We start from the raw sequence: 24,436 nt of genomic DNA on the forward strand, positions 1-24,436 counted from the left end.
TATATATATATATATATATATATAGGATAAACATGGCTAAGTCTCTACAATTCTTCTTAAATTTTTACTAGACCCTACCAAAATATATAAACTATCAACCTATAGTTCTTCTCAGTCAAAATCCAACAAAGTGTTATTTATTCCCTTCATTGCCTACCCTTTCTCCTCAACCTTTTACAATCTGGCTTCTCACTTCATTGATGAAGTGAATTATTCTTGGTTGTAAGTCTTTAATTTTTTTTTATCTTGTGTTTTACTATAATATTTTAAGATTTTTTTCTCTATTATAGTAGTTGCTGTATTATCTTATATGATTCTAACTGAATTTCCTTAGTACTTGATCTTTTATGATTTTTGGAGGTAAGTTTTCTATGATATGGAATCTCTATATTTTGGATGATAATCCTGGAGAATTTATGATTTTGTTTGTTGATTCTTTCTTTCTTTCTTTTTTTAAACCCTTAACTTCCATCTTGGAGCCAATACTGTGTACTGGCTCCAAGGCAGAAGAGTAGTGGTAAGGGCTAGGCAATGGGGGTCAAGTGACTTGCCCAGGGTCACACAGCTAGGAAGTGTCTGAGGCAAGATTTGAACCTAGGACCTCCCGTCTCTAGGCCTGGTTCTCAATCCACTGAGCTACCCAGCTGCCCCCTGGTAGATTCTTTTTATTTTGATTTTTCTTCTGGTTCTACAAATATAGCAATTTTATATAAGTTCTTAAAATAAAAGTGTCCAGGTATTCTATGAGAACTTTTAGGAAAGTATAATCAATAGAACGTGTAATAAATTGGATAAAGAGGAGTGAAAATGAGTGAGTCAGTTGAGGATGAATCTTAGGTTATGAGCCTGAGTAGCTGGGAGGATGGTGATGCCCTCAACAGTAATAGTTAAGAAGAAAGAAGATTTGATGGGGAAGAATTAAATGAATTCAGTTTTGTACCAGCTGAGAGTAAAATGTCTACAGAATTTCCAGTTCAAGATGTTCAATAAGCAGTCTGGAATAGAAACTGGAAGTCAGGAGAGAGGTTAGGACTAGATATGTATCTGGAAATCATTTGCATTAATTGACAAGATAATTGAATCTGTGGGAGATGATGAATCTTCTAAGCAAAACAGTATAGAAAGAGAAGAGATGCCAGGTCAGAGCCTTTGGGGGATACCCATAGTTAGCAGGTGCAACACAGCTAAAGACTGTATTAAGGAAAACAGGGTGACAAAATCTGTAGAAAAGTTGATTAATATAAGAATTGAGAAAAGTCCTTAAATTTAGCAATGAAAAGATTAATGGTAACTTTGGGGAGCACAATTTCAACTAAATTAGGAAATCTGAGTTCAGAAGTCATATTGCAGAGTTAAAAAGAGAGTGAGAAGAAAGGATATGGAACTATTTATTATAAATGGCCTTCTGAGGGAATGGAACCATGTTCCATGACATAAAGCCATAGCTAGCATAGAAGCACCAAGTAGGGTTTTTTGAAGATAGAGGGGAGATGTGTATATTTATAAGCAATAAGGAAGAAGCTAGTAGATTGGAAGAGATAGAAGATTAAAGAGAAGCAAGAGAAAATAGAGAGGGTAATCTCCTGGACTAGAATCGATGGAATGGGACCATGAGTGTACATAAAGGGATCTACCTTGGTAAGAAGGGCCACCTTTTCATTTGAATAAGGGTGATGGAAGAGAGTGGCAGGTGTGAGGTGAGGAGGGAAGAAGTGAATTGTTTCTTAGTGAATGGACTCAATTTTTTCCAATAAAATAGTAGGTAAAATTCTCAGCCAGGATGAGAATTGGGAGTGGGGAGGGAGGGAAACAGGGGAGATCTGAGGAAGAATGAAAAGGTTTGGGGAAAAAGTGTTATGGTGAGTGGATAATGAAAGATTAGGGAAATGTAAAAGAATTGCCTTCACTCATTTGAGATTATGTAATATAAATTTGTAATGAATTGAGTCATCATGATTTCATGATTTTCTCGAGCTTGATCATTCAATAGCATATATGAGTGAAGGCAGCAGATGGCAGAAGCAATCCAAGTTTTGGACTTGGCGGGGCAAGATTGCTGATAGGAAAAGAAGTCAAAGCACTAAAGAGAAGAGGATAGTATAGAGTTGAAAAGGTTCATCAAAGATTCAAGATACAGAAAAGAAGAGTGTAGACAGTGCAGCGGTGATGGCTTAGAAAAGAACGGAAAGGTAGAGGGAAAGATGGAATGATAAAAAATTATGATCAGACAAGGGAATTTCAGAATTTGTACACACAGAAATAGAACACTTATGAGTGACTGCAAAATCAATGGTATGACCAAGTCTTGTGCTACTGAGATAAAATGGAGAATGGGTCATGAGGAATTTGTAAGATGAAGAGCAGAAAAATTAGGACTTTTGAGGGAGTATAAATATATATTGAAATCTCTTAGTCTGGAGGCAGGAGTTGGGGAGGAGAGAAGGACTATTAGCCAGGCACTGAAATCATGAGGAAGGAAGGAAAGAGTCCAGGAGGTTGGTAGATAACTACCAGAACTTCATTTGAATGACAAATATGGATTCAATAAATTTCAAAGGAGATTACTGAATGATGGTGGCAGAGGGAGAGCATGTGAATAGCAGAGGGAAAACAGGAATATTTGAACTCTCCGGTCCTGACCAGTAAATTGGGAAGTATGAGTGAAAAAGCAGGAATGGATGGCCTGATATGCTGAGTCACCAGAATGGAGATGAGTCTCAGTAAGTACAAGAAAAGGAAAGGATTAAGAAGGGAAACATTGAGATGAAAGTACATATTTTTTAACTATATGGAGCAGGCATTCCAGAAAGCACAATCTTAAGAGGGATGTATGGGGTTGAGAGGATGGGAATAAGAGAGCAGGCAGTGGAGGATAGAGAATAGGGTTTCCACAAATGACATTTTGAGAGTTTAGAAGCACCAGGAGGGGGATGGTATGAAAGAGTCAGAGTACACTAATAATTGAGGATGACTGACAAACCTTAAGTCTTCCCATCTGACTACAAATAAATTATGTGTATGTGAATTATTTAAGTCAAGTCCATGCAGTCATTTCAAGGCTCTAAGTATGTATTTTGGGTAAAAAGGAAAAAGAATCATAGGACCATAGCCTTAGACTTAGAATGGTATTCTACAAATCCTTTCATACTCATCTCCACCCCACTGAAATTTGGATTCCACCTATGATAGGTGAGCAGAGGTCTACAAATAGGTGAGCTTTCTGTAAGGGACAGAATTCCATGACAAATCCTGGCTGTCTCCCTATCACAGGGTTCCCCTTTAGAATCAATCACACACAGAGATAAACATCCTAGAAACTCTTTTATGAGCTGTTTTCCCCTCCCTCATTAGAATATAAATTTCTTGAGGGCAAGGACTGTCTAGCTGGATCGATTTTTTTTTTTAAATTGTCCTAGAGCTTAGAGCTCATAAAGGAAGAGCTGTCATAAAGGAAATGTTTAATAAATGCTGTGTCTTTCTATCACTCCTGAATTGTATTTTAGAAAATATTTTTTGCTATCTTCCCCTATGCCTACTTTACTTTGAAGTCACTGAGTAATCAAGTATATACTGTTCAAATCTGTAGGGTCTTAGTACTTAATAAAATTTCTCTTCATCTTTTGCAGCAAAGGAAGGGTTACACAAACTGACAATTATTTTCAAGGTAGTCCTTGAAAACATTTATCATGAACAACACCACACAAGATGAGCAAATGCCCCATGAAATGAAATTTCGTGGTGCCTTAGGATGGAAAATAAAAACAACTCCATCAACTCCTTTGCTTCTCTATGGAGAGCCTGTGAGTCATCATCCTTTTGACTTCTGGTTTTGCTTATAGAAAAAATGGTCAGATTGAAGTATTTCAGTTCCTTTGATAGCATCACTGTTGCTTACTGGTGGTTAGTTTGCTAGGCTGGTCCTTGGAAAGCAGACAGAATCTGTTCATTGGACCATACTGCTTACTTTCCTAGCATAGTAAAATCTACCAGCATTTGTGCCCTGCTGGCAAAATCTTTGAGAACTTAGGTTCCCCTCTACTTCACAATAAAGCAATCAATAGTCACAGTATCATTGGATTATAGGTTTAGAACTTACAGAGATTCTAGAAATCATCAAAGTTTAACTCTTCAATTTATAGATGAGGAAACAGAGACCCAGAGGGACTAGATAATTTGCCCAGTCACAAACCTAGTACACATCTGAAGCAGTCTAAAACCCAGGTCTTTCAAATTTAATTACAGTGTTATGGAGAGGATAAATCATGTTCCTAAGTAAGTATGATACAAGATAGAAATGTGGTAGTAACATTGGTGCTCCCCACTCCCTAATGCCTATCTGCCTCTGCCCTCTCCTTTCAATTACTCTGAAATTTGATATTATATCATAAACAAATTTCCCTTTAGTCTTCTCACAATCCTTCTCTTTAAAACAACTGAAAATTTGATTTTTCTAGAAGATGTGATCTCTCACCAACCTCTCTAGTATTGGAAATTTCTTCTCATATACTTACAAAAACACCAAGTACTAAGAACAGGCATACTTCTTTCTTCTTAATGACATTTCTAGATCCTTCTTTTGCCACCATCCCAAAGCAGGTTCTTTCAGGTTTATTTTACCTTTACTATCACATTGCCTAGATCCTTGTTGCAAGGCATCTACCAACCTTTAAGCATTCTGCCTCATTTCTTAGGGAATTCAAAACCTGGCTCAGACCTCTCTTCTTTCTCTCTACTTATCTCTAAATTTTCCATGACAGGTATACTATAGATAAGGAGCCCGCAAACTATGGCCAGTCCCCTCCACCTGTCTGCCAGTTTAAAATTCTTTTTAAAATTTTAAACAAGGTTTTGATTATATTTTAAAATATAAACACTCTTAGTTGATAGACATCCCAAAACAAAAGGCGTGCTAGATTTGGCCCTCATAGTTTGCTGACACCTCCCACCCCGATCTTAGATCACTTATGACAGTGTTACCTTCTTGATCTTGAATTCTAAAATTCCTTTCTCTCTCATCATAACTTCCTATTCTTTCATGCTTCTGTCTCTTAAATTAATTCTTAATTGCCACAGTGATCCGTGGGCACTCTACCCCTCATTATCTCAGTACATCACTCCTGCTCTGGTTTCATATTCTTCCACTCACATTCTTGACCTTATAATGAATTAGTTCAATTATACAATTCTTCTTTAACTGCAGGAACATCTTGCTCTTGGTCCTATTGCTAATTAAGCTTTGTCAAACTGAACTCATTTCTACAACATCTACCTTCTCTGAGTCCCTTAGGAAGTCATATAACTCTTCTGACTGGTTCCACTACACACTTATGTTTTCCACTCCTAACAATATTCACTGTGACACACAGATCCTTTTATTCTTCCCTGATTAACTCTCTATCATATTCCCTAAAGAGATTGTTTTAAATCTTCCTTTCCTCAAGTTCCTTATCTACTACTTTCTATACCTTTCCTCTCAGCATAGGTAATTTACCTTGATGTCCTTTCCTGTCACTTACTCTGGAATTCAAAACCCCTTTATGATATCTCTCATTGTATCCTCCTTTGCTTCAAACTCTGAATGAGGAGAATCATATCCTTGACAAGGTCCAGATTTCTATTTGGAACCTTTAATTCTAGCTCTTCTAGTCTTTAAAAGTTTATCTGTTTAATTATTTTCTCTCAGTGTGGATCATTCTTTTATCTTTTATCTATTGTCTTCTTTCCAGCTTCCCACAAATATGCTGAAATCTCACCATTTAAAAACAAAAACAAAAAACAAAAAACCTTCACTAGATCTTGCTATTCCATCAAGCTATAGTTCATTTCCCTTTTATTTCCTAGAAAACACCAGTTCTACTTTATCTCCTGCTTGCTTCTGTACTTCTTGTAATCAAACTTCTGACCTCAACATTTAATTCACAATATTCTCTCCCATGGTCCAAATAATCTAACTGCTCATTTTAGACACTTTTTCACAGTCCTCATCCACACTGACTTCTATGCAACTTTTTTAATACTGTTGACCATCTTTCTTCTGAAAATTTTTGCTTCCTTTGGCTTTTGTGAGATAGTTTTCTGTGGGTTCTCCTGACCACTCTCATCATCAACTAATATTAACTTGTCTACCTTAATGGGAGTTTGTTACAAAACCTGTCTTGCTTGCCTGCTTCTCTGCTTCCCTCAGTGGTCTAATTCACTAACATAGTTTCTCTTGATTGGCTCAAATGATAGTCCCAAATTGCCTGTTTTTAGTCTCTTGCTGGGATGATACCATTAGGGTTAAGTTCTCTCCTCCCCTAATCCTCATTCCTCTCTCCTTATTGGGTAATTCAGAAAATATGAGAAAACAATGTCCCACTGGTATCATACTGGCCATTTTTCCTCAAGCAATACGTAAGTTTGACTAATGTGTTGTCCTTTGAGGGCACAGATATTTCACAAGGAGATTCTTCTTGCAAGCAACCATTCTTCTCTCCTTATGAATAGTAGTACACTTTTAAAAAGATCTTTCTGTATGACACTTTTCATCTGAACTCTCTCTCTGAAACATTGTTTTTCTTTTCTTTTTTTTTAAACTCTTACTTACTGTCTTAGAATTGATATTAAATATTGGTTCCCAATTCAGAAGAGCAGTAAAGACTAGGAAGTTGGGCTTAAGTGACTTGCCCAGGGTCACACAACTAACAAGTGTCTGAGGCCAGATTTGAACCCAGGAACCCCCGTCTCTAGGCCTGCTTTCTATCCACTGAGACACTTGCTTGCTTCAACACTACTGTTTCAATTATGAAGTCTATGCAGATGACAATATATATGTGTGTGTGTGTGTGTGTGTGTGTGTGTGTGTGTGTGTGTGTATATATATCCTAGATTTCTCTTCTGAACTACATCACCAACTGCAAGCTAGGGTTTTCCACTTGACTATCTCAACGTCACTATATCAAAAATGTTATTCATTTGTGAGTATGGGGAGTAGGGTAAAATAAACCTGGGATGTTTCTTTGGATTAAGGAGTTTGAAGGGACTTTAAATCTAGGGTAGGGGAGTTCATGTTTCATGGAACAGGAAGCCAATGAAGTTTTTTTTTTTTTTAGTAAGATAAGGATACAGGTAGGCCAGTATATTAAAATATAAGAAAGATTATTTTGGAGAGATACATCAAAAAAAGATTGGAAAAATATTAGGTTATTTAGGCAAAAGAAAATGAAGGCACCATTAAGATGTCTGCACAGACTGCACGCTGTACCAGAAGGTCCAGAGTGAACTTTGGGATGTGGTGATTTGAAGTGTGTGGGGTTGAATGCATTTGTTTTGTATGTATACTCTTATGCTGAAGGGGACTCCCCTTTGAGAGAGTGTGACTAGGGTATATTTATGGCTTATGATTTATTATATATGTGAATATTGGGGGGCAATGGGCTCAGTGGATTGAGAGCCAGGTCTAGAGACAGGAGATCTTAGGTTCAAATCTGGCCTCAGATACTTCCTAGCTGGGCAAGTCACTTAACCCCCATTGCCCAGCCGTTACCACTCATCTGCCTTAGAACTAATACGCAGTATTCTAAGATGGAAGGTCAGGGTTTAAAAAAAAAAGAAAGAAAAAGAAGGCCTGAATTAGGATAGTATAAAATAAAATTTGAAGATAATTATTTCTGATAATCAACTGCCAATTTCATGTCAATAATTACAGACAGCAGAATTTTAAAAAATCAGTGATTATAAAATTAATTTTTATGTAAAGGTCTATAAAAGATTCTTAATTATCCCTATAAACAGAGTAGTTGATTTAAAAGCAGCAAGAGAAACTAGAAAGATAGTGATCACATTTAGTGTCAAGATAATTGTTGGTATCATGAGACCAGGATAGATTCTTATCTCTCCATTCCATGTCTTTTAAAATACATTTCTAGGACCCCTAGCAGCCAAAATAAGAAAGGAAAGAGTAAAAGAATTCAATTGCTTAACTAATAAGGGCAACTGAAAAATCATAGCAAGAAGGGCAACTTGCCCAGCTTGTCCTAGAGGTAACATACAAATACCAGTCAAGAGTAAACATTTTGTAATCTTTGAGAATAAGTTTCAGTTGAATATAAATTTCTCTTTGTATAAAAGTAAAATAAACATAGGTCAATGGAAGAGTTAAAATGTCTAATATATACTTACATTCCAGATACTAATGACACTTTGAACACATGCTGAACAGTGGAAGAAGGGTTGCCTAAAGCCACATTAAGTGCTCTGTCTATACTGAATGCCATTTGACGGAGATATCTTTCTGGCTGCTGCCCACATCCATCATATGGCACATAGAGGTAAGGAAAGATTCCGTGTAAATGAAGACAAGTCTTCTGGCCTAAAATGAAACAAAGTAAAAAAAAACATGTTTTAATTATGGAAAACTTCAAAGGTTCTAGTAGTAGAATTTTGATGGCTATGTCATTCAAAGCAGTCAGTGTAAAAGTTAAAATTAATGTCAATAATAAAAATATTATATTTTAGGAAGTTTATTAATGATCATTAGAAATCAAGGAATAAAGAGGATACAAAATAAAGACTACGTGCCCATGGATGATCAGTCAGTTCAAATACCTGACTTACTACCACCAAGCTCAGGGCAGGAAGTAAAGAGGGGGGACCCTCCATGTCCCCGCCTAATATCCCCTATCTACAGGAAGTACATAATAACAGGAAGTCAGTGGGCTCCTGGGAAATGTAATTCTTTTTTAGGGTAACAGATTTTCAATTATACACCCCCCTCTGAGTTCCTTGGAAGACTAGTCTCACCAATGAATCTTGTAAACATAACCAACTGTGAAATTAAAATAATTTGGGGATAAAAAGAAAAGAGAACAAAACTAACGATTGGTAGGCGCATTGACAAAAAGCCAGTTGAGGGTAGTTCTCTTCGGCCTAAGAGTATACCTACAAAACAAATGCATTCAACCCCACACACTTCAAATCACCACATCCCAAAGTTCACTCTGGATCTTCTGGTGCAGTGTGTGGTCTGTGCAGGCATCTTAATCGTGCCTTCTCCAAACAATTTACTTCCGGATTCGGAGAGGTAGCATGTTTCTTAAACTAAAATTACTCTCAAAAAGAATTTAAACTTTGCATTTTAGAATAATAATATATTCCCCCTGAATAGGGTGTTGAAAAACAAAGGGATCACTTAGGGATGCATGGTTGAGTTATGAGGTATATGAATCAATTGTCAAGAGAAATCAAAAACATCAAAAAGAGAGAAAAGATAATATCTGGACGAAATACAGATTATCAAAGTCTTATGTGTAAAAATTTTAAATAAAGGAAAATAAACCTATAACAGATCCTTGAATCAGGGTCCAACTAAAGTGATGCATATAATTATGCACTTACCCAATTAGTAGCCAGGAGTACAGAAAGTTGCCAAATTATGAAAAACAGAATAGGGATTAGATTTTTATGTGATAGGGAAGTGTCATTCCCTGGTCTGATTTTACCTTCACTCTCAGGGATAAGGGGAGCCAGGATGATAGCCAAATGTTGGTACTTGTCTGTGAGTATTACACAAAAAGTGTGGATACAAGGCGCCCTGCGTCTCAACATATGTCAAGTGCCACAACCTCAAGTCTCACACTAGTTACAAGTCCTTTTGTATTGGCTTAGAAGTTCATCAATCTCACCTGGATTGGTTTGGTCCTTTTTGACCTTGTGCTCGATTGGCACTATGCAAGTAGCTTTGTGCTTCTTTGGCACTGTGCAATGGCTCTTTTTGTATTCCCTTTTCCTGGAATCTGACAGAATCATTAAGCAAAGAACCATAAATTTTTTTAAACAATCAATGGCTTCATGTTGATAGTCTAAAGCTTTTTGGGTATGTTTTGACATTAGGGTAAATGTATTTTAAACTTATATTACTGCAAAATCAAAAAAGTTAAAAGAAAATCTTCTCAATACTGGTGACATGAGCTTCAAATACAAAAAGGAGAGAAAAAAATTCAACTGAAATAGTATATTGCACATACAAGCAAAAACAATAATAAAAGAGTATTAAAATACAAAAATACATAGCTTATAATCAACATGCTTTGTTAGCTAAGAAAAGGTAGAATACAAAGGTTTCTCACCAAAAAATGAGATCCATTTCCTTTTCAAACTTGGCCATGATCCACTGTTTACAAAGTAAGTTTTTATAAAGAACAATATAGTACAACAGGTAATGCACATTCAAGAAGTATCAAAATCCCCAAAGTTATAATAGCCCATTTAGTGACAATAGCAAACAAACCCACTATCATATTTTACATGAGTCTGCTATATGACATTTAAAGCTAATGGATACTTGTCACAGGTTTTTCAGGTATAGTAAATCTTTCAACCTTGGTTGAGATATTTTTAAACAAAGTAAAACTTATTTGGCTCTAGAACATAACTAAGAAATCTAGATTGCTCTGGTGGAAGTAAATGAAACTGAAGAGTTACAAATGAGAGATGTTCCCTCTTGGGAGCCATTCAGGGGTACCATGCCCTGAGATCAACTTCCCAGCTCCTTTGGTATGAGACTTATTTCCTATCCATCACATTTTTACACATGTGGGAGTGGGGATTATAATTGTATTTCACTTCAGCTCCTAAAATGGACCCTTTACCTTCTTGTTACAAATAACTGCGAGGTAGGCAAAATGATCAGTCAGAGTTGAAAAAAAATTGTTTTAAATCATGTCTAAAGACCCCTTAAAATCAATTTGAGATATTTAGCTCATTAAATTTACCAAGGGTTGTTCCAGGTTGATGGAGTCCATCCATCATCTGTGTGACAATTTACAAAAGCAAAAATGGAAGAAAAAGCCCTTTTTATATGGACTTATTCAATGTTTGTTCAGTACAGTTATAGGGGAAAGGTGACAAAATATAACTAGTAGTTAAAACACAGTAGATTAAACTGATTCAGTATAACAGGATAGCATTGAATACATTACTATATGAACTTGAAACAAAATTAAATCTTAAACAAAACAGTAAGCAAAATACAATAAGATACAGATATTCATAAACAAAATGGAGTCTGAAAAAGCTTAAAATTTCACCTCCAGACTAAAGTTTCTTCTTCTATCTGTTCAGATCCCTTTTGTCAGTACTGTGGAATTTCCCATAGTGAGGAGAGAACATGGGTTTGAGGAATCTCAAACTGGGCAGGCCCAAATGCAAAGGGTTGTTGCAGGGAGATGAATTTCTCCCCTGAATCTCAGGGCAAGATAAGTAGAAGGATCAATGCACTTATGAATGGTAGAAACTGTTTGAAATAGGCAAGGTACTGCTCTTTCATAGAGTATGCCATGCTTGTAATCAACTTCCTGTTTGGAAGAGTAAAATCTCCCTGTCTCCTCGGAGGTAAAATGCCAGTTTCCCCAGAGGGAGCTAGGACGTTAATCTTTGCTTAAGGAAAAAGACACCCCGGTTTTTTACCATATGCCCTGAGGAGTGGCTCCAAGGACTCCTAGCTTCTTGGTGGCAGCAATCAGCAGGTACGATGTTGGGGCTGAGGCCAAAGCTGGAGCAGAAGCAGGAAGCAGTGAAGAATGAAGAACACAAACATGGACTCAAGCATATGGGCAAGAGTCCTCAAACTGAAAACAGCCAGGCCTGTAGGGAGGGCAACCAGGAAAAAAGTAGGGACTGAAGAAGTAAGGTAGCAGCTTCACAGTTCTCTCGGAATTTGTGAGGGTAGATGGGGGTGGGCAAAAAGCTTTGGCAGCAGAAATGTGGCTTAAAAATTTATCTAGGCTATCTTAAAAAAATTGAGAGTTTTTCTCATCCCTTCATGGTTGCCAAAACTGTAAAAGTTAAAATTAATGTCAATAATAAAAATATATTTTAGAAGGTTTATTAATGATTATTAGAAATCAAGGAATAAAGAAGATACAAAATAAAGACCAGGTGCTCATGGCTGATCAGCCAGTTCAAATGCCCACCTTACTACCATCAAGCTCAGGACAGGAAGTAAAGAGGTGGGACTCTCCAAATCCCCGCCTACAGGAAGTACACAATGACAGGAAGTCAGTGGGCTCCCCGGAAATGTAGTTCTTTCTAAGGATAACAGATTTTCAATTATATAGCAGTGAAATAAATATAAATACAAAGTGAATTAGTTCATAGTAGTTATATGTAGTAATTATGTATTTCATAACATAGTAAGAAGCTTAGGAACCCCATGAGGGTCATTTTAAAATATAAATAAAAGAAACACAGATTTTAAGATTTGGAATGTACCACAGTGGTCACCTAGCTCAATTCATATACAAATGATTATTCTCTACGACACACTCAACAAATGGTCATCCAGATTCTAAATATTATTGTAAATTTTCCTTACTGAACTTCTGAATGTCTAAATCTCAATCAGGTTGAAGGATTATTAAATTGAAGGATACTTGTTCCTTATGAAGTTGTAAGAAAGTAATTAGAGTAAAGAACATGCAACAACACAAAGAACAAGTCCAGAATTATCAAGGGGTCTCTACCACAGGATGGCAAAAAAAAAAAAGTTATATTTTGCTTCATTTTATATGGTCGTGTAAGAAAGCATTAATGGGTGCATGGATATCATTTCATAAATAAAAGCATTTGAGAAAGCATGTCATACACCAGAGACTTAATCAGCACTGTATCCATGAATTGAACTGCCAATCTTGACACACTTCGGTAGAATTATAATTTGTGCTGCTCTTTGAATAGTTTCAGTTTCCACTTTTAATACCATATACAATATTTATATTTTATACCTGAGAAGAAAATTAAGAAGTCATTTAGATTTTTTAATTTCAGGTACAAACCCACCATGCTAGTGCTGCCCACAAAGTATAGAAATTTAAAAATCCTTCACAAAGAAAGATCTCAAATACACAATGAATAAATGAAAAACATTTATTAAATGATTACTACTTGCCACAGGGGCACTGACTGACATAACCTATCTGGAAGCAATGGCACTACCTATATGGTTAAAAGTCAGAGCAAAACAAATGATATGGGATACAGGATGGCAGGGAAGATGACTGTGAAGGGCTAAAATAATGGTTTGGTGGTGTAAAAATGGAGATTTTGAACCCCAGACTTCAATCCCCAGAAGTCCTTGATGTTTCCCAGAATTCCCTATAATCTCACCTGAGTCCCCAGGTTGGCAAGATCACAATTGGTATTTAACTGGCAGTAATGCCTCCCTCTCTCTCTTCCATTCCATTGCAATGATGCAGTAAGTAAACTAAGTGCAGGGGTTCTGAATTGGCTAATCAGTCATGGGCACATGAGTTATTATTTTGTATCTTCTTTATTCCTTGATTTCTAACAATCCTTAATAAACCTCATAAATATAACATTTTTATTATTAGAGATATAATTTAAATGTTACAGTAGTCAGGTAGACATAAAATGCTACATGAATTTGTGCTCACCAAATTACCAAATGGTACACTTCAGCCCTGACTAGGATTACCAAAACTGAGTGGAGTTCTATTTTAATGTTCTTTTGAAATTTCATCAGAGATACATATGATCCTTGTGAGCAAGGCACCAACAATTTGACCCCAAAGAAGCTGACACACTTAGCTACAGGAAAGAAAAGACTTTCTTTTCTTTTTTTAGAAGTTGATGAATTAATCCATAGTGAGAAAATTAATAACAGCAAGATGAAAGTGGAAGAGAAAGCAAAAGAGGAATCAGTTAGAATGTTATTATAATTTTCTAGGCAAGAAGCTTGAATTAGGGTAACTGGATCATATATAAGGAATTGGAAGGGAAGATGAGGAAGCTTAATCCAATCAAGTTTAAATGACTTGCCTGGGGTCACAAAAGGTAGGTATCAGAGTTGGAATCTGAATTGAAGTATCCCTACTTCAGAGCCAATGTTCCTTGCACTAGAGAACATAGCTTCCAAGAGAAATGGGAAAAGAGACAAAATGGGGTAAATTTATATTTCATAAAGAAGCACATGGGGAGAGGGGGAGAGAAGACCAATACAATGGAAGGGTGAAAGAGGTTGGAGACAGGTAATACTTAATTCTCATATGCACTGAAATTGACTCAGAGAGGGAAGAACAATCATTGGGGCAGAGAATTGTATCTTGCCCTATAAAGAAGTAGAAGCGCAATAAATGAAATTGTGGGGAGGGAAGCAATATAAGTAAGGGAGCGGGTGGGGGGTAGTTTAAAAGGCACTATAGTAAGAGGGAAGGTGCTGGGAAGGGGGGGGTAACATTAGGGAGGGGAAAGAGGGGAAAACTGAATAAAAGTGAAAAGTAAGAGGGGGAGGGTAAGAGAGATGAGAGAAAAGGTAGAACCTAAGAAGGAAGTCAAATGGGAGGGAAATACACAGACATTAATCATAACTGTGAATGTTAATGGGAAGAACTCACCAATAAAAAAGAAGTGGATAGCAGAATGGATTAAAAATCAGAATCCTACCATATGTTGTCTACAAGAAACACACTTGAGGCAGGTAGATAGATATACACAGGGTAAAAGGAAGAAGGTGGAGCAGAATTTACTGGGCTGCAACTGAGACAAAGAAGGCAAGAGTAGCAATTAGGATCTCAGACAAAGCTAAAGCAAAAATAGATCTTCTTCTTCTTCTTCTTCTTATTATTATTTAAAACCCTTACATTCCGTCTTGGAGTCAATACTATATATTGTTTCCAAGGCAGAAGAGTGGTAAGGGCTAGGCAATGGGGGGGTCAAGTGACTTGTCCAGGGTTACACAGCTGGGGAGTGTCTGAGGTCAGATTTGAACCTAAGACCTCCCGGCTCTAAGGCCTGACTCTCAATCCACTGAGCCACCCAGCTGCCCCCAAAATAGATCTCATTAAAAGCGATAAGGTAATTACATCTTGATGAAAGGCAGTATAAATAATGAAGAAATATTAATACTCAACATATATGCACCAAATGGCACAGTAGTCATATTTCTAAAGGAGAAACTAAAGGAGCTTAAGGAGGAAATAGATAGTAAAGCCACACTAGTGGGGGACTATAACCTTCCTTTATCAGAACTAGATAAATTGAACCAAAAAATAAGAAAGAAGTAAGGGAAATCAATGAAATTCTTGAAAAATTAAAACTAATAGATATTTGGAGAAAAATAAATAGGTATAAAAAGGAATACACCTTCTTTTCAGCAGCACATGGTACATATACAAAGATTAACCATATACTAGATCATGAAAACATTTCAAGAAAATGTAGGAAAGGAGAAATAATAAATGCATTTTTTTTGCAGACCATAATGCAATAAAAATCAAGTACTGTGGAAAGGCAGATTTAAAACTAATTGAAAATTAAATAATCTAATTCTTTAAAACTGGTTGGTCAAAGTGCAAATCAAAGAGATAATTACTGATTTCATTGAAGAGAATGACACTGAGGAACAGCTTATCAAAATCTATGGGATGCAGCCAAAGCAGTACTAAGGGGAAATTTTACATCCCTGAGTGTATATATCAACAAATTAGAGAGGGAAGAGGTCAATGAATTGGGCATGCAACTTAAAAAACTAGAAAGAGAACAAATTAAAAATCTCCAAATAAATACTAAATTGGAAATCATAAAAATCAAAGGAGAAATTAATAAAATTGAAAGCAAAAGAACTATTGAATTAACAAATAAGACTAGAAGCTGGTAGTTTGAAAAAACAAATAAAATAGATAAAGTACTTGTTAATCTAATAAAAAAAAGAAAGAAAACCAAATTAATGGTATCAAAAATGAAAAGGGAGACCTCACCTCTAATGAAGAGGAAATTAAGGAAATTAAGAACTATTCTGCCCAATTATATGGCAATAAATATGACAATTTAGGTGAAATAAATGAATATTTACAAAAATATAAGTTGCCTAGATGAACAGAAGAGGAAATAGAATACTTTAACAATTACATCTCAGAAAAAAGAAATTGAACAAGCCATCAAGGAACTTGATGACATAAATAAAGTATTGATTCCAATGCCAGGCAGACTAAAAACAGAGAAAGAAAACTAAAGACCAATCTCCTTAATGAACATAGATGTAAAAATCTTAAATAGAATATTAGCAAAAAGACTCCAGCAAGTCATCATGAGGATGATTCACTATTATCGGGTGAGATTCATACCAGGAATGCAAGGATGGTTTAATATTAGGAAAACTATCCACTTAACTGACCATATCAACAACCAAACCAACAGAAATCACATGATTATCTCAATAGATGCAGAAAAAGCCTTTGACAAAATACAGTACCCATTCCTATTGAAAACACTAGAAAGTATAGGAATAGATGGGCCCTACTAAAAATAATAAACATTTAAAACCATTGCAATGGGGATACATTACAAGCCTTCCCAATAAGATCAGGAATGAAGCCAAGGATGCCCATTATCACCTTTATTATTATTATTATTATTTTTTTTTAATTTGGCTGAAGACAAAGTTTATATTTTGTGTTAGAAGCAATTGGGAATCCCTGAAACTTCTTGAAAAGGGGAATGACATGAACTTTTGTGCTTTAATAATATAATGTTGGAGTTACAGGAAGGATGAATAGAATATAGACCATTTAGAGCAGCGGTTCTCAACCTGTGGGTCATGACCCTGGTGGGGGTCAAATGACCAAAACACAGGGGTTGCCTAAAGCCATCGGAAAATACATATTTCCGATGACTTTAGCCGCTGAGAAATCGCGCTACTTTACAGCAAGATCTCAGAAAGAACAGGGACCCTGCTGCACACACATTGTACTAATATTAGCTACCTATAAGCAGCCCTCCCCCCTTTTTTTGTTTTTTTTTTTATTTTATAGTATTTTATTTGATCATTTCCATGCATTTTTCATTAAAGACAAAGATCATTTTCTTTTCCTCCCTCCCACCCCTCCGTGGCCGACGTGTGATTCCACTGGTATCATATGTGTTCTTGACTTGAACCCATTGCCATGTTGTTAGTATTTGCATCAGAGTGTTCGCTCCGAGTCTTTCCTCTGTCATGTCCCCTCAGCCATTGTAGTCAGGCAGTTGCTTTTCCTTGGTATCACCTTTATTATTTAACATTGTACTAGAAACACTAGCAGTAGCAATTAGAGAGGAAAAAGAAATTGAAGGCATCAAAATAGGCAAGGAGGACCCCCAAGCTATCACTCTTTGCGGATGATATGATGGTCTACTTAAAGAATCCTAGATAATCAACAAAAAAGCTAATCAAAATAATCAACAACTTTAGCAAAGTTGCAGGATACAAAATAAACCCACATAAGTCATCAGCATATCTATATATTTCCAACACAACTCAGCAGCAGGAGTTAGAGAAATTACATTTAAAATCACACTAGACAATATAAAATATTTAGGAATCTATTTATCAAGACAAACACAGGAACTATATAAACACAACTATAAAACACTTTCCACACAATTAAAACTAGATCTAAATAACTGGAAAAACACTCACTGCTCATGGGTAGGATGAGCTAACATAATAAAAATTACAATCCTACCCAAATAATTTACTTATTTAGTGCCATACCTATCAAACTACCAAAAAACTTTTTTACTGTATTAGAAAAAATTATAACAAAGTTCATTTGAACAAAAGATTAAGAATATCAAGGTAACTAATGAAAAAAATGTGAAGAATGGGGGCCTAGCAATACTGGACCTTAAACTGTACAATGGTCATCGAAACAATATGGTACTGGTTAAGAGACAGAAGGGAGGATCAATGGAGTAGACTTGGGGTAAATGACCTCAGAAAGATAGTATACAATAAACCCAAAGATCCCAGCTTTTGGAACAAAAAAACCCACTATTTGACAAAAACTGGTGGGGAAATTGGAAAACAGTATGGGAGAGATTAGGTTTAGATCAACATCTCACACCCTACACGCCAAGATAAATTCAGAATGGTTGAATGACTTAATTATAAAGAAGGAAAATATAAGTAAATTAGATGAACATAGAATAGTACACCTGTCAGCTACGGGAAAGTAAAGATTTTAAGACCAAGCAAGAGATAGAGAATATTACAAAATGTAAAATGAATAATTTTGAGTACATTAAATTAAAAAGGTTTTATACAAAAAAAAAATCCTAATGCAACTAGAATCAGAAGGGAAACAACAAATTGGGGGAAAAATCTTTATAACAAAAACCTCTGATAAGGGTCTAATTACTCAAATTTATAAGGAGCTAAATCAATTTTACAAAAAAATCAAGCCACTCCCCAATTCTTAAATGGGCAAGGAACATGAATAGGCAGTTTTCAGATAAAGAAATCAAAGCTATCTCTCAGCACATGAAAAAGTGTTCTAAAGCTCTTGTAATCAGAGAAATGCAAATCAAAACAACTCTGAAGTACCACCTCACACCTAACAGATTGGCTAAAATGATAGCAAGGAAAGTAATAAATGTTGGAGGGGATGTGGCAAAATTGGTACACTTAATGCATTGCTGGTGGAGTTGTGAATTGATCCAACCATTCTGTATGACAATTTGGAACTATGTCCAAAGGGTTTTAAAAGACTGACTGCCCTTTGATCCAGTCATACCACTGCTGGGTTTGTATACCAAAGAGATAATAGGGAAAAATATGTGTACAAAAATATTTATAGCCAAACTCTTTGTGGTAGCAAAAAATTGGAAAATATGGTATCTATTGGTGAATACTATTGTGCTAAAAGTAATAATAAAGTGGAAGAATTCCATGTGAACCGAAACAACCTCCAGGAATTGATGCAGAAGGAAAGGAGCAGAACCAGGAGAACATTGTACACAGAGACTGATACACTGTGGCACAATCAAATGTAATGAATTTCTCTACTAGCAGGACTGCAATGATCCAGGACAATTCTGGGGGACTTTTTAAGAATGTATGCTATCCACACCCAGAGAAAGCACTGTGAGAGTAGAAACACCGAAGAAAAACAAATGCTTCATCACATGGTTCGATGAAGACATGATTGGGGATGTAGACTCTAAATAATCTCTCTATTACAAATAGGCCTTTATCAGTGATACATGTAAAACCCAGTGGAATTGCTCATTGGCTACAGGTCATTGGTGGAAGGAGGAGAGGGAAAGGATCATGTAACCACGGAAAAATATTCTAAAATAATTAATTAAATAAACTTTAAAAAAAGATGAGAATATATATGACTTGGTTGTGATGAGTTTAGAGATCTATGAAATATGTAAATATGAAAAATACAAAGAACTAGAGAAAGATACTGTTAGGTAGTACAAAGAAGGGAGAATAAGAAAAAGAAAACTAACTACAAAAAAGAATATAGATGTTTGTGTTTTTAAATATACAAAAAGGACTGGAATAGGAAATTAAAATTATGTTTTTTATTAAAAGTTTTTAAAAATAAAAATTATAATGTAAAAGTTTTATTTAAAAAAAAACAAAAACCCTTACCTTCCATCTTAGAATCAATATTGTGTATTGCTTCCAAGGCAGAAGAGTAGTAAGGGCTAGGCTTTGGGGGTTAAGTGGCTTGCCCAGGGTCATATAGCTGGGAAGTGTCTCAGTCCAGATTTGAACCTAAGACCTCCTGTCTCCAGGCCTGGCTCTCAATCCACTGAGCTACCCAGCTACCCCTGGTAAAGTTTTATTAAGGAACTAGATAAAATCATAATGAGATTTATGTAGAAAAAAACTGGAATCCTATCAAAACTGGTAAAAAATAAGCCTCTGCCACTCCCGAATTTAAAATATTATCTAAAATAGTTCTCACTAAAATAATCTGGCATTAGAAAAAGAAAAATAGACCAGTGGACTAGAATAGACATCAAAGAAAAAGAACCAAATTAATATAGATGCTTAACGTTTTATAAACCTGCAGACAAAAATGGTAAAGCATTTCAACTACAAATGTTATCAGGGATATGGACAAATAGGTAGACTCAATACTTACTAGTGGAATTGAAAACTGGTAGAATCTTTTTGAAAAATAAGCTGACATAGAATCTCAGAATGGAAGAGAAAGCAAGAGTGGAAGGAGGCAAAAGGGACAAAATTTCCAACCAAAGGAGTAGCAAAACAATTGGCAAATCCTTTAATTGTAATAAATCAAACATCTAACAAATAAGTGAAGTTTTCCAAAGTTCATAATTCAATTGAATTTGAAATAAGTGACTTTGTTTTATGGTTACAGAAAGGAAATCAATATTTCTCCAAATGTTCATAGTAGTACAAAGTTTTCAAATTATATGCTGCTGGGAAGCCCACAAAGGAAAGTATTTAAACATATATTGTCATATTTGTCTCTCCTATCTTAGATAGGAAAAATCTATCTTGGAAAAAATGAAAACTTTTGACAATGTTTTCAAGTAAAATTTCTAAGAAAAATGTTTACTAAACCATACCAAAAATTAGAATCTTTCTTTATAAAGGTCTCCTAGGATTCTCATCTTTAAACCTGAATAACAACTTGAATGATTTTTGTAGTATTTTAAGGTTTTTAAAAGGATCCCATTAGTTTAAAATCAATACTTTGCTAGCATTTTAAAAAAATTACTTTAGTCAATGATATTAACAATTCATCAAGTTAAAATTACTCAATCATTTTTTAAAACAAGAAAAAATCTGGCTAGAAAATCTCTGAAGAAACGTCTACCATTGTCTATATTAAGTTAATTTACAAGTAAAAATAAGTTGTAAATATAGTACAAGGACATTAAGATCTAAGAGTTAAAAAGAGTGTTCTTGATCCAGGACAACACTGAGGAACTTAAGAGAAAGAATGCTATTCACATCCAGAGAAAGAACTGTGGGAATAGAAATGCAGAAGAAAAACATGTACCAATCACATGGTTTGATGGGGATATGACTGGGGTTTTGATCACTCTACTGAAAATACTAATAATATGGAAATAGGTTTTGAACAATGATACATGTATAACCCAATGGAATTGCTTGTCAGCTCAGGGAGGGGGAGGGAAAAAATATAAATCATGTAACCATGGAAAAACAAAACAAATATTTTTAAAAAAAGAAGAGTTCTAAATTTCATGTTTAGGTTATTAAATGGTTTTTATTTGGAAACTTTAATGATTCTGGAATTGTCTCTTCTACACTGCATTTCCTAAAAGTGCTAGATACAAAGTAGGTTCTTAATAAATTGTTTATTTGATTTGATTCTGTGATTTAAGAGCAATTCCTAAGCTTAGGAGATGAAATTCGGTGATTTTTGGTTCCTAGCTGATCTCCTAAAGTGACTTTTAGTATATAATAATGTAACTAGCACTTGTTCCTATGTAACAAAATGTAGCTTAGTACTTGGTCTTTTTTTAAACTCCTTTCTAACAGGACACTTGTGAAGTCAATCCTTTCCAAATCACAACAGATCAGAGATTTGCTTATGTAGATTAAGGCACCTTATTAAAAATATATTATTTCAATCAACTTTAGTCTAGGGGTGAATTTGTTCTAGAACAGCAATGCCCCCCCCCCATCAAGGGCTGTGTCCCCAACACCCAACCCCAGTACCAGGCAAGCCCCATCTCCCTTATCCCACAGAGGGAAAAGAGGAAGTTCTCCCATTGGGCTTCTGGGAAGAGGGGCAGCTGATGGGAAAAAAATGTCATCAGGTGTGGTGGAGAGGGGGAGGGGAGCAGCTCTGCCCCAGTCCTTCTGCCTTTCTAGTAAGGAACTCTGGGGTGGGAAGGGAGGGTGGCCAAGGGTCCACAGAGAATGTTCTGTGTGCCATCTTTGGCACCCATACAATAGGTTTGCCATCACTGTTCTAGACCATGTAGTTATTATATCTGCTACAAATCTATATTTATATATAGTAGTAGTCTCTCGGTAACCGAGGATGACGACTGTTTTTGTGCATTTTCATCTATGATAGATGAGTGTGCACAAAGACACTTGTGCGTTAAGGAGATTTAAGTGGAAAAGTCTATGCACAGAGACAGTCCCACTCTCTCTATATATATTTATAGGTTAAAAATATAAGTTATGTATAGATGCAGCATAAAACAATGAAGCTTTTTATATGAAAACAAAATTTGCAAACAAATAGGTTAATTTTAAATTATTATATATAAATATAATTTAAATACATTTTAATTAATTTTTAAAGTGCAAAAGACATTTACTGAGTGCAAACTGTCATTATCCAAGAATGTTTATTAGCACCTACTATATAGGATGGCAGCTAGGTGGCTCAGGTTAGAATGCTAGGCCTAGAGTCAGGAAGACTTTAGTTCAAATATGTCCTCAGGCACTTGTATAAGGTGTGATTGACTCCTGGCAAGTCACTTAACCTCTGTTTATCTTAATCCACTGGGGAAGGAAATGGCAAACCATTCTAGTATTTTTGCAAGAAAACTCCAGGGACAATATGGGTATGTTATTTCACCTGATTTTACTATTTTGGGACTTCTCTGACTGAGCTTACCATACCCCTTTCCCTTCCCCTCCCCTTTCCGTTTCCTTGGGTGCTCCCCCTCCTTAAGACAGTAAGCTCCTTAAAAGGAAGAGTTGTCTTTTTCTGTACTTGCAGCCTCAGCACTTAGCACAGTGCTTGATACACAGGCACCTAATAAATGTTTACTGACCATCAGACATTCTAATTTATACTTTGGAAGTGTTTCTTCCCAAATTACTTAATTGTACAACCTCAGTTTCCTCAACTGTAAAATGGGGATAATGATAGCACCTATTTCACAGGATTTTTGTTAGAATCATAAAAAGGTAATATTTGTAAAACACCTAGCAGTGTCTGGCACCGTGGATGTTTAAGAAATGCCAGTTTGTTTCCTGCCTCAAGTCTTTCCTTTCTACAATAGTCAAATGATATTCCTAAAACACAGGTCACAGACTGTGTTACTCTTTCTCAAGAACCTCCAATAGTTCTCTATTGCTTCTTGGCATATTTAAATTCAACTGTTTAGCATTTAAATTCTTTCTACACAAAAGCCTCCAACTTAACTTTCCTTAACCTCAGGAATACTGCAATTAAATACAGCTAGCCCATTTGTGGATAAATTGCTGGGTCTGCTGTCAGGAAGGCTTACCTTACTGAATTCAAATTTGAATTTGAACACTTAAACACTTAAAACAAATTTGAACTCAAACACTTAATACTGTATGACCCTGGACAAGTTACTTAACCCATCTGCCTCAGTCTCCTCATTTGTAAAATGAGCTGGAGAAGAAAATGGCAAATCATTTTCACAAAGAGTCAGACACAACTGAAAAACTGACTTAACAACAAGCCCATCTGTTCTGTCCAGCAAAGGATATTTTATCTCTAGCCTTACTGCCTCAAGCTGCTCCTAATGCCTAGAATGTTTTCACTCTTCATTTCTGTTTCTAGAACCCCTTGTTTATTTCAAGGTCCAGCTCAAGTGCTCCCTCCTATAAGAGCCTTTTCCTGTTTAATTAACTTAATAAATTACTCTTTTTTTAAAGTTTAATGTTTATCTTATATTCCTTATCCTCGTACATTTTGTATCCCTCAGTAGCACACAAGCTTCCTCACCCATTCAAGAAGCTCATAATCTAAAGAAGGAGACAACTTGCAAACAATTAAGCTATATACAGGATGATTTAGAGATGATCAATCTGAGAGAAGGCCCGAGCTTATTAAGGGAGATTGGAAAAGACTTCTTATGGAAGAGAAGATTTTAGATGGGGCTTGAAGCCAGGGAATCTAGGAAGGAGAGAATTGGAGGGAGGGATTGTGGAGAGGGGACGGCAGACAGTGAAAATGAAAATGCTTGGAATCAGATGATGAAGTGACTTGTTTGGGGCACATCAAGGAGGCCAGTATGACTGACCATAGAGTATTTCCAGTGTGAAAAGATTGGAAAGGTGGAGGGGGAAGGGAGGTAATGAAATGCTTTTTAATGCCAGAGGATTTTACATTTGATCCTGTAAGTGATAAGAATAATACTGAGCAGGAAGTGAAAATAATAAGATTTTATTTTAGGAAGATCATTTTGATAGCTAAGTGAAGCCATCCTTCAATGGATTGGAGTGGGGAGAGGCTTGAAGCAGTGAGCCCATCCAGCAGGCTACTAAAATAATCTAGACATGACGTAATGAGGCCCTGAACCAGGTTTCTGGCAATGTGAGAGATGGGGGACACATAGTAGATACTTAATAAATGCTTGTTAAATTGAAGTGACTATAGGAGATGTTAAAGCAGTATATGATCCTAATTATCAAGTGAGCATTACAGACTCAAAGTGCTACAGGGGTTCTAATGAAGACTGGGTTTCTTTGTGTTTAGAGAGGGCTTCATGAAAGAAATCAGATTTGAATTGGGTTTTAAAATATAGTTAAAAAATTATATCTGTGAAGAAAAGTAGTGGGGTCACAAGTGTTTAGGGAAGTCAAAGAATGAAGGCAAGAATGGTTAAAATGTGTTCTATTTCAGTGAACAAAACTAAAAACTAATGCATTGGAGTTTGGCAGGAGGTAAAG

The 24,436-nt window shown here is 35.8% G+C and overlaps 1 protein-coding gene across 7 annotated transcripts in view; it reads right to left on the reverse strand.

Annotated features, from left to right (window-relative positions):
- REV3L (REV3 like, DNA directed polymerase zeta catalytic subunit) overlaps window positions 1-24,436 on the reverse strand; it is a 255,690-nt gene that overhangs the window by 135,587 nt on the left and 95,667 nt on the right. For 2 of the 7 annotated variants that reach the window (XM_056814358.1, XM_056814359.1), the window contains exons 1-2: window positions 9,663-9,890; window positions 8,161-8,350 (exon numbers count right to left, since the gene is read on the reverse strand). In XM_056814358.1, the coding sequence (XP_056670336.1) occupies window positions 8,161-8,350; window positions 9,663-9,867 (395 nt within the window). In that variant the 5' untranslated portion in view covers window positions 9,868-9,890. Of the gene's footprint in view, window positions 1-8,160; window positions 8,351-9,662; window positions 9,893-24,436 lie in introns of those variants that run through there. The other 5 variants (XM_007484438.3, XM_007484437.3, XR_008915876.1 and 2 more) reach the window with 4 other exon arrangements.

The sequence above is a fragment of the Monodelphis domestica genome, chromosome 2 (genome assembly GCF_027887165.1).
Source record: "Monodelphis domestica isolate mMonDom1 chromosome 2, mMonDom1.pri, whole genome shotgun sequence".
NCBI lineage: Eukaryota > Metazoa > Chordata > Mammalia > Didelphimorphia > Didelphidae > Monodelphis > Monodelphis domestica.